This window comes from Eleutherodactylus coqui, chromosome 9, assembly GCF_035609145.1.
Source record: "Eleutherodactylus coqui strain aEleCoq1 chromosome 9, aEleCoq1.hap1, whole genome shotgun sequence".
NCBI lineage: Eukaryota > Metazoa > Chordata > Amphibia > Anura > Eleutherodactylidae > Eleutherodactylus > Eleutherodactylus coqui.
Genome location: NC_089845.1, coordinates 117,302,992 through 117,324,528, shown reverse-complemented (window position 1 = coordinate 117,324,528; position 21,537 = coordinate 117,302,992). Strand labels below are relative to the sequence as shown.

Below are 21,537 nucleotides of genomic sequence, written 5' to 3'. Positions count from 1 at the left end.
GCCAATTTGGCCTTTCATTAAAGGTCTACGTAATCTTGGGCAGACTATTTGCTATGAAAATGCTCTCTGATGACTCTTTTGTTGCTCTTAAACTGGCCATATACATAAGCTTATAATCAACAAGAATGTGGCCAATCATTTGTTCTTTGGATCGTTTATAAGAACTATCCCACCAGGGACATGCCAAACTTAACTGGCAGGTCAAGCACGTAAGTGAAAAGAAAAATAAACAGTGCGCAAAATGACAAGTGATTATCCCATAATTGACCGACAATACCATAGACCTCTAGTTTCAGCCAACAACAGGATGGAGGATGATGTTAACCAGTCATGACCTGCTTTACCATTAAAAGTGAAGAGCTGCGTTATAAATGAATTCTCAGCTCTTGATGATATTGCGGAATGCTGTTCAGTCACCATGGCAGCCTGGGATCTTGTGAAGCTTTCCCATGGATTTCCTTCTATTAAGCCCTGCCTGTGGATGACTATAAAATAGTGATATACTGAAGTATTGCAGTATATTGTACATGCGATCATACAGTCGCCAGTTCAACTTCCCTACAGGAACTAACAATGACTAAAAATAAGGTTACAATTTAAAAAAAAAAAAAAAATTGTAAATTTAAATAATGTGGGCTTTAGGGTGGGAAGGGGCGCATACAATCCCGAATACATGACTAATTAGCCGATTGTCAGGTTCTGCAGGCCTAGTACGCTAGGTGGCCATAGTAGCGTATCTAAAATGGATGGGAAAGGTGATCTAGGCGTGACTTGTAGCTGGATTTCAAATATTGAAGGAATATAACCAATGGAATTGATAGATTTGAAACCAGTACGTAAAACATTTTGTTGTATGCAGTGGTTTTACACAGGGTAACTCAACCTCTGAGGAGTTTGTGTTATGTGCACAACAGCCATCAATCTACTTGACTGATGAAGGGGTTTGCATATGCTGAAACACTCTACCTACTTGTTTCAAATAAAGTGCATTTCTAATCTATTGGTTATAGTCCATCAATACTCAAAACCGAGCGACAGGTCGCACCAGAGTCTGAATCTTTCCGCCTTCCCCATTTAGCTCTAGGCACCTGTCTACTTTCTATAGGTTAATCTGTCCTTATTATTATGGCACTGACTGTGGTGCTACAAGAATATATTGTATGTAACTTATCTGTTAAAGTTAAAATTAATTAAAATCATTTTACCGCGGTTTTGAGCACAGTTTCTGAACATGTCACAGCCTTTGACAGTGCTTTTTAACACACTCCATCATTGTGATGGGTGATGGACTCCGTTAAACGCAAAAACACTGAAAAATAGAACAGACAGCATTCAAAAATCGTGGTGTTCAAGTGCAGGTCTGGGAAGCTCCATTAAAATCAATGTGAGCGTTGTACCGCGGTCATGGCGACGTGCGCGAATTGCGTTAATAAGCAGTGTGTGTTAGAGCGGCCTAAGGTTTAAAATGAATAAATTACAAGTTACACTGAATCTTTCCTGTTAACAATTATATATCTGCTCAATTACTCTTGTCTGGTCTCAGCAAACCTGTGCCGTACATACAAGGAACACCATAGAGGCCACTGATTACTGGCATGTCAGTAGGTGATTTGAAAATGCAATTTTACTTTTAAGAACCCAGAAGCCTAGAAACTATGATACAGTGAACCCTCTCTAAAAAAAAAAGGCCACCTTCTTATCCAGACTAGTTTTGTTTTGGAGGAAAGGTCACAGGTGGAATAATGGCTTGTCCGGCTCAGGGCTTTCCTGCTGGTTTGGGGATAGGGAGCCAACCTTGAAGGGAGGTCTATAGTGTCTCCGGTAGTCGTCAGTCCATAGGGTACCCGATGGGCCCAGTTACAGCATGGGACTTATCAGTCACCAAGCTACATCAAGGTTAGTTGCAAATACAGTGCACATATTGCAAGTCCACAAAAAAATCAACTTTATTCTTCACAGCAACTCTGGAAGAGGGTGGGTGTTCAGGGAGAGGAAGGCTGATGGGCCTTCAGACTGGTGATAACTGAAGAACCTGCATTGGAGGCTTCAACTTGACATACTCAAGAGTCTTTGCACATTCTGCAACAATCCAACCTGCACAAGCACAGCAGTTACCACTGCGCATTGCATGTCTGAATGGAGAGGGCTTGATGCGTCACCCTGCTTCCTTACCACAACTCGTCATCTCTCCCTCTTCCGGTCTTACGTTGTTCACATCCCAGTGCTTGTACAGCACACCCCCGTGACTAAGGTTGGGACATTGACACAAAAATATCAATAGTCAATAGTATCGACTATAACTGAACAAACTATCGATTATTGTAAAATATCGGTGGAAAACTATCAATATTTCGAATATATATCGACTTTTTTAAATGCTGTATAAAAATAAAACAGGTCTGGGGTTAAGAAAGCAACAATCAAGAAAAAAAAATATAAAACTTTAAACTGTTGAATTTATTATTAACTTCTAACTATTAATAACATGAAAATATATTAAAGTTACAAATGAAAATAGGAAATTACAGATGAAACATATAATTAAAATGAGGTATATGAAAAGAAGTTTTTTATCATTGGCCCCAATAATCGTTATCTAATAAGCCAAGAAATATTAATTTGCTGGCATGCTCTCCCTTCAAAATGCTCTTTCGAGCAGACAGAATTTCACCAGCTTTTGAAAACATTCTCCATTGCAACTTGTAAACAATGCAGGGCCTGGTAACTCGAACACAGTGCCCCGATGCAATTGTAATTGCGTTAGATGGGTCTCCTATCTTTTCTATGGGCACTGTGTTCACGTTAGACGCTGAACGCACAACATGTTGTGTCTCCTTTTCTGGATGCGACCTTCGTGCGTTCAGCGCAGCCCTCCATCTGCATGTGGAAATGCTTTCATTTAGAAAGCATTGCCCACAGCAATCGCGTTAGACGCAAACATTCAGAGTCTGCGTCTAACGCGATGAACACAGGCATGTGGAAAAGGGTCCGAAGACCCCACTTTTTCTATGAGTCGTTTTGCCTGGAGCAGACCTTATTGGTGACAAAGAGTCACCTCACGCTTTCCAAAAGTTTCTAGAACTTGTTTATAAGTTCATTAGTGCCTCGAGCACAACTACATCCTGCACAACACAAAGGAAAGGGCAGAATGTAAAGAAAGAAAATATGGTCACCAGACCACAAGACACGTCTCTTCTTTACAAAAATCGATATAATATTGCCTTAAACTATCGATGTTACCGATATATCGTACATAACAATATCGATGAAAAGTATTGCCAAAGCATTACCGATATATCGGTTTTCGATGTCCCAACCTTACCTGTGACCGTCCACTTACCAGGGAAAAGCTTTTTGTTACAAGTAGGAAACAATTTCAAGAACAGTAATTGGCTGCTAGAGGCCAGAAAAACATAAGACTAATTTGGGAGTGCCAAGTAACAACACTACATGCCATTCCCTTATATTCCCAATTAGGTCACACACATTTATAAGGGGAGTGATATGGTTAATAATTATATATTTAGGAATCACTGTGCATGCAACTGTACCATACCAGTGTGTGTTTACAAAAGATAAGTAACATTAGGCGACTTGGGGAGAAATTAAATTAAATTCTCTATGAAAGTGTCCAGACTGCGAAAGTATCTTTTAGTATGTTTTCCATTATGTCACATAAATATTTGTAATGAATAGTGAAGTGATGACATCAGGGCAAACTGTGTGTTCGTTATCACATTTTAAGCTACAGTTATACAAATATTCTTTGCGGAATGGGTTGTCACACATCTCATACATTACATTCATCAACGCTTTTATTGTAAATCTCATCTGCAGTGTTGCTATACCGTTCGCTGTAAATACTTAGTTAATTCTTGCTGAATAGAAGAAAAGTGGAAAACTGGATCATTTATCTTGCGAGAGCATGAGAGGTGGTGTTAGGAGCCAGTTGGAACGCTAGATGGGATCTGTTTTTGTTTGTTATAAATACAAGTTCTAGAACATTGTTACATTGTGTACCTCTGTGACATGATGTGTCAGATAATCCAGTCATTCTCTCCTAATTCCAGTAACCACAACCCAACATGCCTTCACTTTATAGTGGTCGTAAATGGCAATTGCAAGCCACAGACTGCATAAACACACTACAGCTTTCATCAGATGTAATACAGAAAGATTACTCAGCTGATCAAAGGGAATCAATATGATTGATCCAGGACATGTGACTGCAAATTTTAGTTATTTTTATGTGTGTTTGGGGTTTTTTGTTACTGTTGTGGTGGAACTGTCCAGTAAAGCACCAGCTGCATTTCTGGTCTCTCTGTGTATTTACTGAGAGGTTCTTAATATGTTTGACTTTCCTCATAATACTCAGCAGGAGATTATTACTCTTCTTATATTTTGATTTTAATCAACTACAGTGTTCGTATGATACACTGTGAAAATGGAAGAATCTGCAGCTGCAAATGACATGCTCTATGCTTTTAGACAAACGTGGTCAGTTACTTAAGATCTGGCAACTTTGAACCGATTACACCCATCTTCACCTATTTTCTCTTGCCCTCGCTCTGGCGTAATGCTTCCTTTATATTTGTCATGCTTTGTAAACTTACCTAGGTCCCTCATTAGAGATGAGTCACCATTTCAAATTTCACTTTGTCTGGTTCACCAAATTTCGACAAAAAGTTTGGTTTGGCCCGAATTACTTCAAACTGAACCAGAAGTTCATAGAAACCCCTGAAACTAGTATTGAACACTGTGTAAGAACTCTGAAAGAATGGTGGTGGTCCTTCAATGGATGTGGCTCAGTGGTTAGAACTGATGCCTTGAAGTCCTGGGGTCCTAGATTAATATTGACACAGGACAACATCTGCATGAAATTTATATGTTCTCTTTATGTTTCTTCTACTTCTCTTCCTTCTCATCTGGCTCCAGAGAAAGAAGAAGCATGGTTGCTCAGTAGTTATCATTGTTGCCTTGCAGTGCTGGAGTCCTAGGTTCATATCTAATAAAGGACAACATCTGCTTTGAGTCTTACAAATTGCCCACCACTACATTCTTAGGCAGTACTCAATGATAGTTTTATGAGGTTTTTTAACTCCCAGTTTTGCTGAAACGAAACGCCTGAGGTTCGGCTTCTCCACGAACCAAACTTTTAAAAAAGTTCAACACAAATTCATCCTTATCCGTGTTTGTCACATGATCGCATAATGCAGAAGTGAGCAAAAGATAGTGCACCCATTACAAATGCCGGGGAGTGATGAGGAAGGTGATTATGAACTGTTTTATTATAGGGGGCATTATATTTGAAAGGGGAAAATGGGACCATATTGGTGAAAATGGGGTATTATTAGTGAAAGAGGGCATTAGAAACAAAACTCTGAAACAAAAGAATATGCTACAAATAAGAACTCTGTTCAAAACGTGCAATTTTGGAAGATGTTTTTATCCATGAAATGTGAATAAAATCATTTTTTATTTTGGAATCCATGGAATTGACATAATAACATAGCCAAAAGAAGACATATCCAGTTCAGCCTGTTACCCATCCGATGTTGATTCAGAGGAAGGCAAAAATTCCCCAATGGGGTAGAAGCCAATTTTCCCTATATAGAGGAGAAAGATCCTTCCTGAGTCCAATCTGGCAATCAGAATAATGCCTGGATCTAGTACTGTTGACAGTGTTCTAGCACTTGTCCATATACTCGGCGGGGAGTGTATCCATGTGATGAGCTGGTGTTTGGAGTTGCATTTGAAAAAGGGGCATTATTATTAAAAGGACACAAACAGAGACATTATTTCTTAAATTGGGAAAATATTATTTCTAAAAAAGGGAACATTGTCTTTAATCAGGGACATTATTTCTAAAAGGTGACAAATGGGGGCATTAATTCTGAAAGGGCAAAAATGGGGGCATTATTAGTGAATAGTGACAAAAGGGGCAGTATTACTGAGTAGAAGCAAAAGGGGGGAATTATTACTGAGTGGAGACATAAAAAAGGCATTATTGCTAAGTGGGTGCACTTTTACTGTGTGAGGGTCACTGTAAGCAACCCTTACTGTTTGGGGCCTACAGGGGGCACAAAAATGGAGACAAGTGGCATTATTACTATCTTGGGTACTATAGAAGGGGAGATTGTGTAAAGGTATAGCTAACATAGGGAGGGGGGTGGAAAAACAAGGAGCCAAAGATGTCTGTGTATTAAAAGTTCCACAAGGACTAGTTGTGGTTTGGAGAAGTTGTCATGATAGTCAGGGTCAGATACGGAAGAAAATGGAAATTGAACAACTGCAGTCAGAGAGGATGTCACCTGTGTTCACTGGATATAACAGTACTGTAATCACATATATGGTTGGCAAAACACCTGCATAGAGCTGGTATCTACCATTTTATTGCGACTGGGTGCTGCTACAGATTTACCTCTGCATGTGCATTACACATTACGAAGGGGCCCACTGAGACTCCGTTGCTCAAGGGCCTACAAAAACCTGGAGCCTGCCCTGATTACAAAGCATGTTAGAAAGCTTCAACACTTTTCATTATACAAAGAACAAACTTCACATAAAACACATTTAATTACAAAGAAAATCTCAAAGTATGAGGTGCCTCACCATAAACATGCTTTAATGCTTTCTTCTTCTACTCCTCCAGTTGTGGATCTTTGCCGCTAAAACATTCTTAAATAAAAAGGGGTCAATAATACGCTTTTTGAAAGATAATAAAAACATTACTTTCCTTGTGCAGCAAAAGTAGAGCAAATAATTGAGAAAACTTACAAAGCAAGCATAGAAAGTCCAAGAGCAGTCAAGGTTACACACGTCAGCGTGGAAAATACCAGCGCTCGTCCTTGGGAGGTTATGTTAACAAGTTTCTGCATTCGGAACCAAACAGAGTTTCCAGTATCCACTACATGGCAAGCTAGTAGAAAACACAAGCAGGGAAATTGTTTTCTTTTAGTTAAAGATCTGCTTTTTATATCTGTCTTGTCTACGTTACTGTTGTTCATCACGGTTGACAACACAACTCGGCTTTTGAATTTGTTTCTTTATGTAGGAAGCTATGGTTCACAATGTAGTTATTGCTCACTGTAGCTATTGTGGCCCAGACGGTGTCTAATGAGATTGTTGGCAATGCCCTGCTATGCTTTACTAGCCGGACTTTGTTTCCAGATTCATTAGTCAGGCAAATTTGCTCCCAAGTCTAAATACCACGTATGCATGCACGGCAACTTTTGAAGTGATCAAATAGGCCTACATCAATAAATATAAGTTTCTTTGAGGTCACAGACAAAAAAAGCTGACAGAGGTTGAAATGCAAGTTAGAATATAACTCAATTTCTTATACATAACTATAGTTGGTGAATAGCATTGCAAGGTTGAGGCTATTGATCTGACATTTCAAGGTACGTGCCTTTAGTGTTCAAGGTCTTTATGTTTTCCTTAAATCCCAACACATTAAAGGGGGCCATTACTTCTTCTTGTCAATTTTATATACATTTGTTTGCAGGAAGCTTTTCAAATCGGCATCTACTGGGCCAACACAAACACTGTGCACAAGTCTGTTGCTGTACGGTTGGTTCATGATATGACCTCTCCGAAATGGAAGGATGGAGATAATGGTGAAGTAGTATCTTTGGATGAAGATGGATTTGTTGATGCAAACATCAAGCTTGGAGCCTTTCCTGGACATCAGAAGGTGAGAGACTGAAAGGGAGAAATCTTTCATTGATGTTGAGGAGCAGAAGTTTTTTTCATGCAGGTGCAGTTGAATAAACTGCTGGAGTGGGAGGTAGCCAGAAGGGGACCAAAAGACTAATGGTCCTTTTACACGGGACGAGTTGTCGGGCAAACGATGCCCAACACTCGTTCCAGTGATGCTCACTCCTGCAGTTTTCTGCATGCAGAAACTGAACGATTGAAAAATTTTCAATCAGTCGTGGCATGCATTTTGCACGGGACGATTATCGCTTAAATTCCCGTGGGAGTGCGAGAATCTGAACGAGAATTGTCCCGTGTAAAAGGGCCATAAGACGAGATTTTTCTAATCTGTAATGCCATGCATTGTCACATCGTATGCCAGAAACCAAGTGTGGATGCATTGTACTGAAGGCATTAAATAGTTGTCCCTATACAAACTGACAGTTCTTGACAAAAAAGAGATTTGTCCTTATCCAGTTGTAAACTATTGATGTCCTATCCTCAGATCATGAATAGAAGATCAGCAGGGGTCCCAGGTGACAAACTCTTGTCGATCTATTATTAAAGACCTTTCTGGAGGACAGGCTATCAATAATTTACAACTGGAAAACCCCTTTAAGCACTGCTGCTCCTTTGGACGCCCACCAATCTTGAAAACATAGGGTTTGAGGTCCCTCTGATGTTTCTTCAGCACATGAATGCACCCAGCCATCCTTTCTTAAAGGGGTTGTCCCGCGAAAGCAAGTGGGGGTATACACTGCTGTATGGCCATATTAATGCACTTTGTAATATACATTGTGCATTAAATATGAGCCAAACAGAAGTTATTCACTTACCTGCTCCGTTGCTAGCGTCCTCGTCTCCATGGTGCTGTCTAATTTCAGCGTCTAATCTCCCGATTAGACGCGCTTGCGCAGTCCGGTCTTCTCCCTTCTGAATGGGGCCGCTCGTGCCGGAGAGCTGCTCTTCGTAGCTCCGCCCCGTCACGTGTGCCGATTCCAGCCAATCAGGAGGCTGGAATCGGCAATGGAACGCACAGAGCCCACGGTGCACCATGGGAGAAGACCTGCGGTCCACTGTGGGTGAAGATCCCAGCGGCCATCTTAGCAAGGTAAGTAAGAAGTCGCCGCAGCACGGGGATTCGGGTAAGTACTATCTTGTTTTTTTTTTTTACCCCTGCATCGGGTTTGTCTCGCGCCGAACGGGGGGGGCTATTGAAAAAAAAACAAACCCGTTTCGGCGCGGGACAACCCCTTTAAGGGAACTACAATATAACCTTATGGTAGTATTACATGGGCTGACATTTGCCAGAGTAATCACTCAAAAGAACAATTGCAGGTGACTGATGTCCCGTGAAAACAAGGTACTCAACAGGGCAAGTGAGCAAGAATTGTTCACTTGTCAGAGTTGCTTGCTTTTCAGCTCATCTAAAAATCAAGCGATTGTTGGCCCATGTAAACAGGTAGTTCATCTATGAATGACTGCCTGTTTTCTCTGAATGGAGGCAGGTCGTCAGAAGAGATCTCCAAAGCGCTCTACCTTCATTCAATGAGCAATTATTGCTCCCGTGTGAAAGCACAGGAGCAATGATCACTGGCATGACTGTCAGGCACTTAAACACCCAACATTTGTCCCGTGTAAACGCACCCTTATTTACTTTAATGGAGCTGTTTTGTAGTTCTCTGGGTAGTACGTGGCAGGCAGTGCCACTATGTAGGAGAAATATTAAAGGGACTTTGGCCCTTTAATTCTTAGGATCAATGGGGTTTTCCGGGGTTGTAATTCCAGCATATGCCTTAATATTTAAATATGAGTGTATCTCTTTAAGCTGGGTTCCCATATAGAGCAATTCTGTCTAGCTACTTGTTTTATGCCGGACACGACTGATGACAATTCGGTGCACTTTGTGCACCAGTCTGGCATCCATAGCCAGACAGAAAAATGTTGAATGCAGCAATTTTCTGCCCAAGGCAGGGAGACATTCAGCTTCAAAACTGATGCATCATATGGCATGAATGATCCCATAGAAGCTTGTAGCGAAATGCTGGAAGCCAAAAAGGCCGGCCGGACCGATATATGGGAACCTGGTCTTACAAAAATGGGATCTTGCTATTTTTTTTTAATCTGGTAGGTATAATAGCGTAAATATAATGTGATAGTTATTCCGACATTATTACAGCCAGTTTTCTAAAGCAATATAGAAGTAGACTTGAGGGTCCCTGAAGACATGATACATTTTTGAGGTTTGGTAAGAAAAAAATGTAAGAAAGCTGAGTATTCCAAAACGACAGGTGTATTGTCACATGTGCATGTTAGAAGAGGAAGTGAGTGAACCTTGCTGTCAGAACACGTTAAAAGTGTCTAGTTGTCTTCTCAGCCTGAAGTGAATGAGCCTTTTGTATAATAGGAAGTGAAATATGAAATACACTATATCTAATATCAAAGGCCGACTCTCCGAGTTCTTGTATGAAGAACTTTATACTGCATTAAAACTAATGATCTTTAAACAATAATAATGGAGCCCAGTGCTCAGCCGGGTCCTATTTTTGCTTTTCCTTTCCAGCATTACCCCATCTTGTATTTTTTTTCTTTTTTATGTTCTTATTGCTATTATTTTTATGCTTAGTATGACTGGGGCCATTCTCCAACATTCCTGAGACATGGAACAACTTTGTAACTAAATGGTGCATGCTATGCTAGTTTTATATTACTCTTTGCAGGACACAATACACCTAAAACATCATTCCAAATTACCCAGCTCCTTTCAAGTTAAAAATTAAATTAGTCTTGTAAATTAATAATGTACCTATATTTTTGAATTGGCACGGGGGGAAACATAATTTGGTGACTACAGAAAACAATTTGACTTTATAGCCCAAATTAAATATCATTATAGTTTATAGAACAATTAAGGCAGTCTTTATGTTTCAGTGGCCAAAGATGTATGTTCAGAAAGCGTGCCAGTATCAGGCACATGCTGTAAAGCTAGCTGTATTTTTGTGTTTCTGGCTTTACGTATGAGCCTCAGTTACCCAGATGCAGGTACTAATAGTTCCTAATGTATTTTATATATTCCTGGTTTCCTGTACTTACTTTTGCGGTAACTACAGTCGTTCTCCATATTCAATCTAAGATTCTGATAGATAAGGCCCAGTTAACACTGTTGGATATTTGGTCAACCGAGCATCTGAATATTTGTGTCAATAGCTTAGAGGACTATTTTCTTAGTCCTGAAGGCCTCATGTCCACTAGCAAAATTGAATTGCGGATTCCGCGGGTGAAATTTTGCCAATAGGAATATCATTGGCCATCTGCAGTCAATTAAATTGAATTTTGCACCCACAAATGGCATTTTAATCAATTTGCGTTTTTCACACGCGGAAAAAAAATGCAGCATGCTCCATTTTAGTGCGGATTCCGCGCGGATCGGCCACATTGCTATCTATAGGTGGGGAGACCCGCATGCAAGAAAAAATACCATTTAAAGCAAATCCGCGCGGAATCTGCTGCAGAAATCTACAGCAGATTCTGCAGGGATTGTATTTTTCAAGTGGACATGAGGCCTAAGGGCTCAGTCACACGAGCGCCGAACCGCCCGTGTTCCTGCAAGATAAGGGTGGATCGGCGCCCGTGTGACTGAGCCCTAAGACGGCCGCACTGCAGGTGCGGACAACTCTCCACAACGCCGGAAGAAAGAACACATGGCCGGCAATGGAGTGGAGAGTCGGAGAGTGGTGCGGAGAGTCATCCGCACCTGCAGTGCAGTGCAGGAACACGGGCGGATCGGCGCCCATGTGACTGAGCCCTAAGTTGACATGTTGAGGATTTCCTCATGATAGTCTGATGTGTATTTTACTAGAGGATACACAGTTCACACTAGTATTTCTGCCATGAGGATTAGCAGCATTGTCATTCACTAGGGCTGATGCGTAGCTTCTCCATGATGAATCCATGGAAAAATAATGCAAATATTTATCGGTTTTGCAGATAGCGGTGCATATAAAATTCTGCTCAGATCTTTTCTGCTGATGAATGGGGTTATGGAAACCCCATTCACTTGCATGTGAGGCAGATTTGATGTGGATTTTGGCATTCACAATTTACTGGGTGAAAAAGTACTCCATAACCTTGTCGACAAAATGATTTCTAATAACCTAATGAAACTTCTGTACTGCGTTTTTGTCCAACATTTCATACAAATACACTCTGGCTTCAGTGAAGTGTTCCTGTATTATTAATGGGGAGAGTGGGGAAAGCTGCAGCCAGAGTCCTCTGTAGTAAAAAATGTTATACCTTTTATTTTCTATGCCCATCATTAATTGAGTTACATTCATATATACTTCTCTGCCTCTCTTAGCTTTGTCAGTTTAGCATTTCCTCAATGGTACGCAATGGAATCCAGATACTACAGATTGAAGACAAGACGACTCTCGTCAACAATACTTCATTTAAGATTTATTACAGCCCACAGATGTTCGTCCCTCAACAACATTCTGATGAAGAGGTAAGTCCATGAGATCTCTGTACTCGGTCCATCTACTATTTTTTATCTTCCATCCTTTATTATCCATGTACATGCCACTAGAGCAATAGTACTTTGCTATATTTACCTAATGTGGTTCAAGCCAATTATTTAAATTATTTTAGATTATCATCTTTTTGTTGTCTGAAAAGGTGTACAGCTGGCCTTTGGGGATGAATGATCATATTACCAATTGTCCATCCTCATTAGACGATTCTCGGCCCCTGTGAAAAAAAATGTGCCAATGAACATTTATATCAATTGGCGCTCATCATATTGGGACAACAATTTGGCCTATGTAAAAGGACCATTATTCAATTGAATGAGGTTGAACTACAATGTCGTGCACAACCCACTGACAAGAGCGGAGCTGGCTCTAGAAGACACCAGCTATATTGGATTAATATCATACAACCCTTTAAGCTGGTCATACACAATGGAGCAAAGTTATATAATACAGCTAATTTCTGGGTAACACACAGCAGCCTAATGTATAGCAGGAAAGTTTGGATTGAACCAGATGGATTTCAGTATGCCTAATCCTCCTCTTACCACAGGAGATAAGTAGCTGCCAGAAGTGTCAACCAGCAGCATATCTCCATCACTGCCAACATTTAACTGATCACTACGGCTAACTTTACTCGTCACTCAATTTAGACTTTTATTCTGTAATTACCAAGATATGTATATATTGATCATAATTAAACTTAGAGATGTTCAGAGACAAAAAAAAGACTACAGGACAGAACCCAATAAAAGTTGGTGTGTATTCTCAGTACGGTATGGAGTTTAAATTTCTCAAAACCAAAAAAAATGCTGTCACCAGGGGAATATGTGGCACTGCTAAAGTGTAAGCTATAGGAGTACATCACTATGATTGGCTAAGAACCACCATCGTAGTTTGGGACAGGATTATGTTTACTGTACAATGGCTCAGTGATTTGTTACGTTGGAAAAATCTGTAGATATGGTGCAATTTGTATTCCTTGTACATGTTTGATGAATTTGTTACCATCTTGCAGCAAGGCACGCTCAGGCAATGCGAGAGTCATAGCACTGCAGTCGTACTGTACCGATCTGAACAACAGATTGACAGAATACATTCACCAGCTGCATTATACATGCCATACCATTTGTATATAGCGCCATACATCCTCCTAGTGGCAACATTTGGTTTAATTTTTTTTTCTTTGAGAAATCTAAATCCCATCCCCCACTACCCATACACACCAAGTTTTATTGGGCTCAGATCCAAAGGTTTTTCACTATATCAACTCTAGTTTAACTATGATTACCTTTCGAGTGTTAGTCGCTAAAAGTCCCATGGGTAACTATAAACAATAATGGATATGGTGAAGAGCAATGTATGGGTAGTCAAAATAAGGATGCAAGATGAAAATCACAAAATGTGAAAAGGATTTTTCTTTCTTGAAGTAATAATAATACATGCTTTTTTCTTTAATCCATGCACCTATCATATCCTTCATAAATTCATACCATGTGCATGTGCCTGGTAGATGCAAGAACAAACAAGGCCAGGCCCAGGCTGTACTGGACAGAAAAGCAAAAAAAATAATACGTTTTTGTAAATGTATATTTTGAGGTCAAAACAAGAAATTTAAAAATGAATTTCCTGTTTTGAAAATACTCATGTTTTATCTAATCTGTGTCATACGTAATCAGGTAAACCATGGGTCAGAGCGGGACAATGACTGCACAAAGGTCACGCTGGAACTGGTGTTCTCATTTCATGCTTGCTGTTAACCATTCACAGAATGCTACGACCACAAAGATTTCGGGGGGGAAGTATCGACTTTTCACCTGTTGCTAAGTCAAATACAACGCAGCGAGACCTCTCTGTGAACTATGTTTAAAGCCCAAGGAAAAATGATATCTTTGTGCTCTGTGTTGGAAATCTGGCTGTACTTCAACTATCCAATGTTTGGCTTCAAATGTCCAACTCATAATAATAAGTCAAACCTCCGTGGACTGAATCATCTGTTTCTTTTAATCAAGCTTATCTTTTTTTGTGCCCCCCCCCCCCCCCCCCCCTTCCTTTTCTTCCAAAGTATGTTCCTGTACCAGACAGCACTGTGTTCAGCATCAGCCCGGTTGGGGAACATCCCGTCGCCAAGTACAACACAATTCCTTGCTGGGATCTTGTCTCAGACAACAGTCACTCGACAGGAGAACCACCTCCTCTCCAGAAATACATGCTGCTCAGCCTGTGCCACAACGCAGCAGCTGGAAGTCCTGATTGTTGGAGCGTGCCAGCCATCGTCCGCCTGGAGTACCCAAGGCAGTGTGTCGCTGTTCCTGTAGGAGAGTGCGCTGGCAACGACTTGTGCACCAAGTATGACTATTTCAGTCTTTATATAAGTAGCTCTATTACCTGAGAATGTAACTTGCCTTAAGGCCCTTAAATACAGAATGATTAGCGTTCAAAAAAGCGTTCAAATGACGAAAATGAACAATAATAGTCCAGTGTAAACGCAGCCAACCATCGAACGACAAACCGTTCGCTTTCTGTTCATTTTACGCAGGCATAAAAATCATTTTTGGCTCATTTGCTAATAGTTCAGTTTAAATACAGATCGTTCAGTCGTTCGTATTCACTTATACAGCGAATGTAAACAACTGAACGATTTGTCGTTTGAACAAGCCAACAATGTATCTGCCTGTGTCTACTCTGACATCGTTCGCTTGTTGAAACGATATATCGTTTGGTGTAAAAGGTCCCTTAGATGCATCTCACTGTGTAACACTGGGGGGCGTATGACATTTGATCAGTAGTTGACAAGTAGGAACTGCCACATATATGTGAACCAGCGATGCCAATAAGCACAGGGAATGATTAATGTGCTTATTGTTTGTTGTGGCTATAAATGTGCAACTGAATGGGCATCCTCAATCAACCCACTTTTAATGTAGCATGCTATGTATGAGCTATGGTGACCAATATAATGCAAATACTGTAACTGTATATGGGATAATTTACAGCTACAGTAAATTTTCAAGAATATTAGAAGTTGCTAAGAAGGCATTTGACCATTTTAAAATGCAATGTTCTACTGCAGGCCGAGTAAGAAAACTCAGGTAATTTCTTCTTAATATGGAGAATATTCCTTATAATATGCATGTTAACTGCTAACATATATATTATAAGGAATATTTAGATACCCCCTTTTCGAAGGGGAAGCAGAAGATTCATTCTGATAACATAAGCCACTTGAAAATGAGTGACTGCAGCACTTGTGTGAATTACAGTTCCTGCCACAGCGTCCCACCCGCTCATTGTGCCTGTCTAAGTGTTAAAAAGTTATATGTTATGTACAGTGTTTTTTAATGTATCGTAAATTATTACAGGGTGATTTAGAAAGAATGGCATAAAAGTAAAGCTGATTTATTCCTACATGAACTGACTTGAAACTACCAGAATGACATGAAAAGATAGAAGAACTCTTCAAGTTTCTATTGCACCTTACAGATGTGGGCACCATAGGTGACATTAGACAACCTAAAACAATGCATCTTCATTGCAGTGGAATCAATAGCAAAGGATATACCAGAACATGTCTGGGCAGAACTGGACTACAGACTTGACATCTGTCGTGTCACCAACGGAGCCCACATAGAACATCTACGGTGCATAAAAAACTCAAAGAGTTCTTCTATCTTTTCCTGTCATTCTGGCTGTTGTATGTCAGTTCATATAGGAAGAAAAATACTTTAGCACAATTTTTTTTAATCACCCTGTATGATGAACTTTTTTTTGTCCAGGGCTCTCGTTTTGACCTATCAGGAACATTTCGGAGTGACTTACATAACCCTTTCAGAAGACCCAAGTCCTCGGATGATTATTCGAAACAGATGCACGGTTTCCTTACTGCTTAAAGAAAATATTAAAGGTATGGGTTTTGGCAGCAATAAAAAAAATTATTTACCACATTTCTAGTAATAAACTGCAAAATTATGTCAATATGGAATCCTTTGTGGATCATGCCTGCTTAATAATGCCCAGTGCAAATATGACCTAACCTGTGTTGCCTAGTACATGAATGTTACTTTGCACTGGCAGTTGGTTGGCACTTTTCCCAAAATGTTGTCATAATTAGCTTATCTTTATTTAGCTATGATGATCCAAGTTTTGGATAGTTAGTTGTTGAGTATCAGGAGCAGGACAGGCTCCCTTGATCCCTCATCAACTTCAATCCCTATATATTCAGCATTAGACAAAGGGAAAGTGGGTGGAGAAATCACAAATTGGTGATCGGAGATTTGGAGGGTTTTATAAAACTGTGAGCGAGAAGTGAAGATGAAGTTTGAACAGAGGTGCTGCCAAACAGGTGGACATCTCAGCCTGGTGGGTGGATGTGGGATATTGATTAGGACAACTGTAAAAAAGAACCTGATGCATGGTACAGTCTTCGAATGAAAATACTTTTGCCAGGTCAATGAAGTTCCATACTTTGTGTTTAAAATTCCAGCAATAGAATGGTTTTCAAGGCTCAATTATATAGGAAATTGTAGACCAGGCACCAAATGCAGTAACAGGAGTGTTTCAATACAGGATCGACCCCTGTAAACCGTCACTAAAACAGTCCTATTACTGCAATTGGTTCCTGATCTTCAACTTCCTGTATAATTTAGCCGTGTATTCGCTGCAGCTTTTGCTGCCTGTATTCCAGCATGACTGATGAAGAGTCTCTTTGCCTTGAAACTTTTTTATTGCTGGGATTTTATACAATAAAAAATATTAAACGTCCTTGTCCTGCCAAAGTATTTTTATTGGAAAGCTGCACTGTGCACCAGCTCAATTTTACAGTGGTCCTATGTGATTGTTCAGCATGACAGCATTAATCTAACTGTCCTCCATCTTCTAAAACAATATATAGATTTTTTTTAATTTTAGTCCCTTTTTTCTCCATATTGACCACCCCTCCAAGCACTGATTGGTTATACTCTGCACCAATCAAAATATGCACTAAACGGAATTGGTCATAATACCCTAGTAGTAGCAGAGTGCCGTGTTTTTTTCCCTTTGCTGTGATTGTTCACACCTTGCTCTACTGGCTAACACCTTACCAAACCTTTTTTTTTGTTTTCCCTTTACTCATACATTATGCCACCCCCATGTTATATTGTATGCCTTCTACTGGTTATTAAAGTTTATCTCAGACACATCAACATTTGGCTTTTTTTCTTTTTCCATTTTATACACTGTATGCCTTTACTTTATAGTTAATGCAATATACATGTTCTGGCTTACCCTGACCCTTATTTATGTATATTTCTTTTCAGAAACAACAAAATTTGAGGTCTATTGTAGAAAAATCCCCGCTGAATGCTCAGTGCACCATGAAATGTATCATCAAGTATCCAGCTTTCCAGACTGCAAGACTAAAGATTCTCTTCCTGGGATCTACTTGAAATTGCTGTCATGTGAGGAGTCAACAGTGGAATGGAGTGACCTGATAGATATCAACAACCAGGGCACACAGGTAATACTGTGGAACATCTCAAAATTTAACTCCAGCCAAAAAAATGGCGGAGCTTAGAGGTATTTGCTATGTAAGTATGCACAGATCAGCCATAGCAATAAAACCACCTGTCTAATATTGTATATGTCCCTCTAGTGCTGCCAATGCAGCTTTGACCCACCGAGGCATGGACTACACGGAACGTCTGAAAGTGTCCAATAGTATCTGGCACCAAGATGTTAGCAGCAGATTTTTTACAGGGATTTTCTGGAACCCCTGAAATTCACAGGCTTACAATTGTGTAAAATAAAGAATAGTATATACAAGCCTACTTTAGAGTCTCCCCGACCAGTGCTGGACTCCTGTTCCCCGCCATTTGGAACCCGGAAGAAGCCAATTGGCCATGACGTAAAGTACATTGCCTGAATGGGTGCATGCACAATCACAAGCTTCAGAGGTAAATCTATCATGACTGCTAAAGCCTTTGATTAGCTGAACGGTCACATTCACAATGGACGGCATGTGACCACCAGCTGGCTGCAGCGCTGGACAGGAAGCCTCTGAAGTAGGTGAGTATGCATTCTTCTTTATTTTACACAATCCTGAGCTTAAGCCCTGTAAATTGTGAGGTGGAGCCTCCATAGATCGGACTTGTTTTTGTAGCACATCCCACACATGCTCAATCAAATTGAGATCTGAGGAGTTTAGAGGCTAAGTCAACACCTTGAACTCTTTGTCGTGTTCCTCAAATCATTCCTGGCCACTTTTTGCAGTGTGTCAGCATGCATTATTCTGCGGAATGAGATTACCGCCATTAGGGATTACCGTTGTCATGAAGAGGTCTACTTTGTCTACAGTACTATTTAGAAAGATGGTGCATGTCAAAGAAACATCCACATGAATGCCATGACCATAGGTTTAACCAATGGGGCATTGCCCAAAGCATCACACTTTGCATTTCCATTTTCCCATAGTGCATTCTGATTCCATCTCTTCCCCAGGTAGGCAGTGCACAAGCACCCAGGTATCCACATGATGCCAAGATTAAAGTGATTAATCAGTCCAAGCCACCACCTTTTATATTGAGTTTAAAATCCATTGTTCAGCCGGGCAGCCAATAGCAGGAACCGCACATTGTGATTCTCCACGGGAGCGCTGATAGCATTGTTTTCAGCTGCAGACCCGCGGCAGAACAAACGGGCTGTATGCAGATAACAGACCACCTACCATTAGTGCCCATTAGCAGCATATGCAAAATGATCGCTCAAACTGTCATTCTGCCTATCTTTTGAACGAATTTTGAGCGATCATCTTAGCGTGTAAATTAGGCTTAAGATGCTTACACTTGCCCAATTATCCTGCTTTCAACTGATCAACTCCAAGAATTGACTGTTCACTTGATGCTTCATATAGTCCACCCCTATGCAGGCACTACTTTCAATAGATAATCTTTTTCTCTTCACCTGTCCGCACTTCACCACTATGTTTGTTTCTTTCTTCTTCTCTCTCCTCCAGAGGAGAAGAAAAGGAAGAATAAACACAAGGAAAAAGATAAAACCTCCATTTAGATGTTCACAATTAGACGCGAGCCTAAAACCCCAGTGTTACAAAGCAACTGTGCCAGGCAAAATAGGGCCATAAAACCACCACAGGCATAAAATCCCTAAAGTGTCTGGTCCTTGTAGACCGAAAAACCCTGATCCTTAATTGGTTGTGAAAATAAGAGCACATGGCTCAACAGGACCCACAGTGTTAAAAGGAGAGGCAAAAAAATGCTAGTCATGTGGGGATGACGAAATATTCATTCCGAGGTCTATTGCAACTTCTACATTTGTATTTGCTTTTTACCATCTGGCATTATGTGTCAAAAACATATATTTTCTCCATCACTAACTGTTGTTTTATCTCTCTCGCTCTGCAGCAAATTGTAGCAGTGGGGCTATCAGATCAAATAAATATGTATAATTTGTGACATTTCAGGAGTCCCTGGACTCCTACAGACCTCTTCAAGGATTCTAATGGATTCGGCCTGCAAAGATTAACAACATGTGTCTTATCTTGTCAGGGGAGCGTGCTTCTGAAATTCATAAGTGGAATTCCTCTATAGGCGTCACTCATAGAATACATTTGTATTGTTTCTCTAGGTGGTTTTCCTAACTGGATATGGCTATGTCTATGTGGATGTTGTTCAACAATGTGGAGCTATCATCATTACTCTAGCCCCGGAAGGAAGAGCAGGACCAGTTCTTACAAGTCTTAATAGGTACACATTAATACCTTTTAGCAGTCAGAATCCTGTGAGGAAGTCAATAAAAGCCTTGAAGTGAAACTCCAATGTTTTTCCATCATATTATTTGTGGATAAAAATTTAGTTTTGATTAAAGGGGTTTTCCGGGCAAAAACTATTGATGACCTATCCTCAGGGTATTATTGCAGCTATTACTCTTCCAGCACTTCTGCCTCCAACACCGAGGATAGGTGTGAAAGTGTAATAGCCACTTTAGCTCCCTTTGATTTCAATAGGAGTGAAGCCAGCTAGGTGGCTTCTGGCCCCGTCCCCTATAACGCACATCTGGGCCGCTGCATTGAGAGCCAAGTCGGGCAATCAGGTGATCATTGTGGATGTTCTGTGGCAAGTCCTCGATTATTAAAGGGGTTGTCCCGAGCCAAAACCGCAAAATTTTAAATCTGCACATTCCCCCAGTCACCCCCCGGCATAAAGCAGCCCTTTAAACCGTTTAAAAACCGCTTCCTACTTACTGTTGAGATGAAATAATAACTTATAAAGTTCAGCAGCTAAGATGGCGCCTGTGTTGTCCCGTCCCACGGTGCATCGTGCTTCCAGGAGGCCTTCATGCGCTCCAGCAGCGGCGGCGTTCTGGCTCCGCCCCCTTGTACGTGTCATCGCGTAGCTCCGCCCCCGTCACATGTGCCGATTCCAGCCAATCAGGAGGCTGGAATCGGCACATGTGACGGGGCGGGGCTACGCGATGACGCGTACAAGGGGGCGGAGCCAGAATGCCGGCTCGTGCCGGAGCGAAGAGATGGCAAAAGACCCTTCTGCGCAAGCGCGTCTAATCAGGAGATTAGACGCTGAAATTAGACGGCACCATGGAGACCAGGACGCTAGCAACGGAACAGGTAAGTGAATAACTTCTGTATGGCTCATATTTAATGCACGATGTATATTACAAACTGCATTAATATGGCCATACAGAAGTATATAACCCCACTTGCTTTCACGGGACAACCCCTTTAACTATTGATGACCTATCCAGAGGATGGTTCATCAATAGTTTTTGCCCAGAAAACCCTTTTAATTTCTTTATATATATAGCAGAGTTCCAGTTTTTCAATACTGAACTCCTATATAAACATAACTCACAGAAAAGAAAGCCAAATATGCAACCCCTGATACTTTGCAGGACAGGTTCAATCACCATGTTCCTTGATAGTATGCAAAGTGCCAGATTGCAATAAGGGCAGCAATTTGTTCAGTGTAGACTAAGACCCCCTATCCACGGCCGTGACAGAATATTGCCAGCGATATTCAGACGAGGGGGGAGTGCTGTCAGGTCTCAGCGGTGAGCACCAAGAACAGGGGTCTCGAAGGTCCCACATGAATAAAGTGGTAGTGAAACATGTACACCGCCACTCCGTTCATTTCTATGAGTTTGAAGAGCTTGGCTGTTTTTGGTAGTCCTGTTGAAATAAATAGAGCTACAGTTTACATATTCGACAAGTGCCCCATTCATGCGAGGACCTTTGAGTTGTGTCCCCCATTCTCAGGATTGGTGCAGAGTCCCAACCGTCGGTCCCCCACCAATCAGAAAGTTA

The 21,537-nt window shown here is 40.8% G+C and overlaps 1 protein-coding gene across 1 annotated transcript in view; it reads left to right on the top strand.

Annotated features, from left to right (window-relative positions):
- Positions 1–21,537, top strand: part of VPS13B (vacuolar protein sorting 13 homolog B) — a 968,736-nt gene that overhangs the window by 902,249 nt on the left and 44,950 nt on the right. The window contains exons 50-55 of the mRNA XM_066578394.1: positions 7,508–7,696; positions 12,056–12,202; positions 14,290–14,573; positions 16,001–16,128; positions 17,522–17,721; positions 19,845–19,963. Coding sequence (XP_066434491.1) covers positions 7,508–7,696; positions 12,056–12,202; positions 14,290–14,573; positions 16,001–16,128; positions 17,522–17,721; positions 19,845–19,963 — 1,067 coding nt within the window. The remainder of the gene's footprint in view (positions 1–7,507; positions 7,697–12,055; positions 12,203–14,289; positions 14,574–16,000; positions 16,129–17,521; positions 17,722–19,844; positions 19,964–21,537) is intronic.